The sequence below is a fragment of the Chrysochloris asiatica genome, unplaced genomic scaffold (genome assembly GCF_000296735.1).
Source record: "Chrysochloris asiatica unplaced genomic scaffold, ChrAsi1.0 scaffold00277, whole genome shotgun sequence".
NCBI classification, from domain to species: domain Eukaryota; kingdom Metazoa; phylum Chordata; class Mammalia; order Afrosoricida; family Chrysochloridae; genus Chrysochloris; species Chrysochloris asiatica.
The window spans coordinates 1760543-1766122 of NW_006408795.1; the positions used below are offsets into that span (position 1 = coordinate 1760543).

The window sequence follows — 5580 nt, forward strand, 5'->3', positions numbered from 1 at the left end:
CTACCTTTACATTTCCAACCCTCACAACCAGTCCTGGTAACAATTATTCACTATTGTATCACAAGAGACCTATCCTCATTTCCTTTCATCAGCCCTGCCTAGACAGATCACCCCTAGTGTTTTAGCTCAATTTTCCTATTTTTTTCTTTGTGTAGTGTCTTTGGCACATCAACAAGTTGGTACAAGTCTACAGATACATAATACAATGATAGGATTTTACTCTTAGCGTGTTGAACTTTAACACTTAGGATACTGTGATCTAATCCAGTAGTTCTCTAACTGATGAGTATTAGAATCAATCAGCTGAGAACCTTGGCAGAAACCTAAAGGGGCATACCCTCTCCTACTGCTGTTTCTGTTAGCCAGCTCTCTAGGTCATTCTGATAAATGCCAGCTGAGCACTGCGGCTCTAATCAGTGTGGTGACATTATAAAGCCCACTTTGGGTCTCTTAACTGTCTTCTTAGATAATGTGTATGCTTTGTATAGAATCTTATAACATATTGGAGTTTGAGTGATTTTTTGTTTTTGTTCATAACTCCCAACCCTATCACCATCAATAACCACTGAAACTTTATAAGAATAATTCACTTCATTGTTCAGTTCAACCTAAACCAAGCAGAAATATAGAAATTAACATTTGGACTTTAGATGGTGAGAAGTAGTCATTGTCTTTTTTAGGGTAGGGGACAGGGACTAATTTTGGTGATAAAATTATAAGTATAAATTTCTGATTGAGAACCAGCGAGAAGATTACCACGGCAACTATGATGAATGGTTGGAAGTGTTTATAGACGGGAACTATAAGAGAAACATTTAAAGATTTGGTCGAGGGCCTTTGAGCCTAGTGAAGAAAAGTGATCTCACTCTCCTACTGTTTGAAACAACTGTTTAGTGCCTCTGGCCTCCCATGCATGCAGAGCACGTGACCGTCTCTTCCTTTGCTTGGAAAACCCATTTTTGGACAGGCTCTTCTTTACATTTTCAGTGTCAAACACCTGGGCCCCTCCTTTGTTTTTTCCCTGTTGAATCTCTTCCTGTCCTACCTTCTTGGGACCCTTTCTGGCTTACTAATACCATTTTTGTTTTGTTTTATTTTAATGAGTGTTCAACCTCTCCCTCTCAGCAGCATCTTTCCTGTAGCTCTATAAATCCAAACAGACTTCCCTTGGCTTTATCTTAGTGTGGGTACCATTGCCTCTTTCTTCCTCTTCGCAGTAGAACTTTTGTGAGGTTGTCTGTATTTTATTAGGTTAGCATACATTCTGGTCATGTCTATTGCTCTGCAGTAATTGTTAGTAGCAGTCTTTGTGCTCACTCTAAAAAGAATTTTTTCAATGTTAAATTGTATGGTCTCGTAAATATTTTGTCTGCATTTCCTGTGGATTCTCAAATCCACCAATTCCTAATGATTTCTAGGTTCCTTATCCAGTAAACATTTCTAACTAAGGTTTAAGTATCGTTTTTAATACGTAGTTCATATGACTATTTTACTATTCTTTTATTAATCTCTGCATAGCCTTTTACCTTAGACCATTTCCTTGACTTACATGAAGACTTACTTCATCTTTCAATGATGCCTTGCCCTTTAACTCCCTTTGTTTTCACTGTTGGCATAGTGCAAAGCTTGAGAAATGCCACCTTCTTATTTCACGGTGATAGGCTCAACCTAGGTAGTCTAATTCACAATTGTGGCTTTACCTATAGGCTTTACAATCTTTGCGCAGTTGGTTCCAGATACCTGTCTACTTGAGATCTTTCATTGGATGACGCTCAGATACCTCAAATGAAATATCTGTTGAAGGTTAGTTTCCTAGGAAGCCAATTCTGAGATGGAGATTAGATGCAAGATGTTGGTATTGATTAGGAAGTGCTCAGGAAAGCAGCACCTATGAAAGGGGAGGGAGAAAGTAGAATTGGGCAGAAGGAAAAGCTAAGTTGTGGAACATTTCCGATGAAGAGATGGGTGACTTCATGGGAACTCTGGAGCTGGCTTAATCCTCCAGACTCATCCCAAATTAGCATAGGAGACCAGGCCTTTGTACCACATTCATCAGCCATTGGCTGTAACGTGACCCTCCTTACTGGCAGTTTTCCCAATTCAGGCTGACAGCCGAGGGCCACTTTCTGGAAGGACTGTCCGTAGTTCTGAAATCCTGGTGTGGCACTGTAAGATAAGCACTGGAGACTGCTAACTGCAGAGTCAGTGGTTCACACCCGCCAGTTGCTCCTCAGAAACCCTACACGGGGTCTCTATGAGTTGGAACTGACTTGATGGCACTTATCAACAACGACAAAACAAACACTATTCCTGGCTGGGGAATCTCAGTTGCTGTGTTGTGTCAGCAGCCACTGCCATTTCCAGTACTGGATTTCTTGTCTTTGCTCCCAAACCTGCTACTCCCCTAGGGGGTCATTTCTTGTCTCTCCCTCTTGCCTCTCTCTCTGAAGTGGTAATGCTATCTGAGAAATGGCTGTAGAGAGTAAGCTGAGTGCTTATCTCATTTCCCCTTTCTCCTTCCTTCCTACAGCTAAGTCCTGTCCGTTTCTCTCCCAAGAAGTTCTTGGAATTTGCCACTTCTCTCCAGCCCACTCTTCTAATCTAAACCATCTGGTTGCCTAAAAGAGTATTTTATATATTATGGTTAATTTGTGAGGAGGGACAAATGGGGCCCCTGGGTAGGAAAGGGGTAAGCATAAATCTGCAAAGGAAAGGGCAGAGAAATAGAGGCACATTTAGTGTCATGGAAGCCACAGAAGGAGTGTTTCAAGACTGTGTAAGTAAGTAAAGTACAAAGAAAAGTAACCTTACAGACAGTTTTGGCTTTAACAAGGTGGAAGTTTGAAGTGGGTAAGGCTTGAGAAGAAGATGAGGCCAATGAGTCAGATCTGACCCTTGTTTGATGATAGTGTTTTAGAATATGAGTTGTACATGCTTTAGGAAGATTTGTCTTAAGTTATACAGCAAAATTGACCCTTTTGTGTTTATGTGAATTGTATGTACTTTTAATAAGAGGCCATAAAAATATTTTTTCTTCTAATAAGGAGCTCTGGTAGCGTAGTGGTTACGAATCGGGCTGCGAACCTTAAGGTCAGCGGTTCGAAACTACCAGCCGCTCCGCGGGAGAAAGATGAGGCTTTCTACTCCCGTAAAGATTTACACCCTCGGAAACCCTGTACAGGGTCGCTATGGGTCGGACCCGACTCGATGGCACTTAACAACAACAACAATAACTGGGAGGAGAATGCAATAGAGCTTAAGGAATGTTGGACCTAGTATCTTAAAACTTGAGTACAAGTTCTTGCTATGTATGAACTTAGGCCTTTCACATAAACCTTTTTTTTCTGTAAAGAAAACTGATTAAATGCCAGTGTCAGGTACTGTGTGAGAACAATTGTATGTGAGTTTATGCAAAAACCATGTGGGGGCCAGGTCTGACTTCCTCCGACTTCACAAGGAGGAAAGAGAATCAAACTCAAAATCAGCTCAAGGTCAATTCCTATGTAGTGTAGGTCAGACAGGCCTCAACCCTATAACCATCTTTACCTTATTCTGACACCAACCATTCTTCCCACAACACTATGCTTCAATCTGGGTTTCATAATCCATTGCATTGGTCACACAGAACTCTTAACAGTACTCATGATTGAGGGATTTGTTAGGAAAGTGAACAGATTACAATTCAGGATCAAAACCAACACAGGATGTAACAGTTTTCCAGACAGGAAAGCCTCTTCTCTCCTATACCACAGATATGCCTCACACTTTTCTTGGTCCTTTCAGCCACATGACCCCTTGGCCTCTGCCCTGCTGAGGTAAATGTTATATAGCTCTTTTAGCCAGTCTGAATGTGCAAAGGGCACACTCTGCAAGCCAGTCTCGTGCCCGTAGACACTCATTTTCACTCAGCCCATGGGCCTAGAGCCTGCAGCTGCTCTGTCTCTCCCGGCCACTGCCTCTGCTATTGCTGCTTTTCAAGGTAGGGATCCTCATCTGGTCCTGCTTATGAAATGGCTAGTTTTAAACTTAGCTGGGTAGTCAAATAAACCAGTCCAAGCCTTAGGGTTGTATATACTGCATGGTCCTACCCAATCACTTAGTGGAATTCAGAAGATGATGTTGGATAGGAAAACCATATCAACTGAATTCAAGGTACCACACTGAGTAACAAAAATGATTGCTGTGTAGCCTCTAGTTCTCACTCAATATACCATGAATGTTCATTCTATCATGTCAGTAAGTACAGATTCTGTATGGACTATTGAAAAAACAAAAAAAGCAATCTGGGACCACAACTTTTAGAAACAACTGATTTTGGAGATCCTGCTGCTCCCAGCAGTTCTTTGTGTTGCATGTTTCTTTCAACTGTGAAAACTTAAAAGTTAGCTAGGAGGAAGGATTGAAAAAAATTATTTGAGTAACTACTTCAATTTTATGTGACCAAAAGAGAATGAACTGAATCTGGATCAGTTTATGGAAAGATTGCTTTTTATATGAAACCATGTTAGAAAATTGTGTTTTTTTGGTAGGTATATTTGTTTATTTCACTAACACTTATTTTAAAGATGGGACTGAATGTGTTTTCTTAACTGAACTTTTCATTGATACGTTCTAGGTCTGAACTGTCTCTCTTTCTCATTTGTTGTAGTGTCTGCCAATACTTTTGGATAATAAACTAAGTCACCCGTTACTAGAACAGCTTTTGCCAACACTAAAATACAGTCTCCATGACAAATCTGAGAAAGTGAGAGTGGCTTTTGTTGATATGCTGCTGAAAGTTAAAGCTGTGAGGGCTGCTAAGGTAGGAAAAGTAGGATTTTTCTTATTTAAGACATATAATAAGTAAACTGATCTCATCAAACAGAAGGAGTTTTAATTTTGAGAGTTTTAATAGACGTATTTTCAATCAATCAGCAACTGGGCATAAAGTTTTATTTTGTATTTTTCATTATAAGTTATAGAAATATCACTGTGTGTGTGTGCTGTAAAAACATTAAGCAACCCCTGCCTTAAATTATACATTCTTTCATATATGAAAGTTTTTATTGAAAAAGTTGATGAAATATTTCAATACTTGGTACATAGTGAGTACCTATAAAAATGCTGATTGTGAACTTTCCCTCTCCCCTCCCCTACATTTTACAAAAGGAAGCAAGTGGATACTTGGTTTATGATAAACACACAATTTGGCGTTGCGTATACTATTGCAGTGAGACTGTTCTTTTTTAACTCTTTGGTTAAAAATGTTAATTATAAAGTTCTCAGTTTTGTTTTCAAAAGTTTTCTTTAAAAATGGTGCTTTATCACAGCAAAGGATTACAGTCTCCATTGCTTATCCATGTAGATTCGTTGAATAAAATTTTGATACATTCATGTAGCTACAGAAAAGGATGAGGAGAAGCTTTTCATGGTGCTTATGTGAAAAAATCTCTAAGATATAAAAGTATCCAACATACAGTAGAAATGTTTATACTATCTGTCTGCTGTACAAACTTGGAAACATACCGACACTCACATATCCATAAAAATATCAGGTTGTTGGGATTAATTATTATTTATTAACACCATAATGAGCTATAT

The 5580-nt window shown here is 39.2% G+C and overlaps 1 protein-coding gene across 1 annotated transcript in view; it reads left to right on the forward strand.

The window, feature by feature from the left end:
• NCAPG2 (non-SMC condensin II complex, subunit G2) overlaps positions 1-5580 on the forward strand; it is a 98060-nt gene that overhangs the window by 25542 nt on the left and 66938 nt on the right. Inside the window, exon 12 of the mRNA XM_006874430.1 lies at positions 4649-4801. Coding sequence (XP_006874492.1) covers positions 4649-4801 — 153 coding nt within the window. The remainder of the gene's footprint in view (positions 1-4648; positions 4802-5580) is intronic.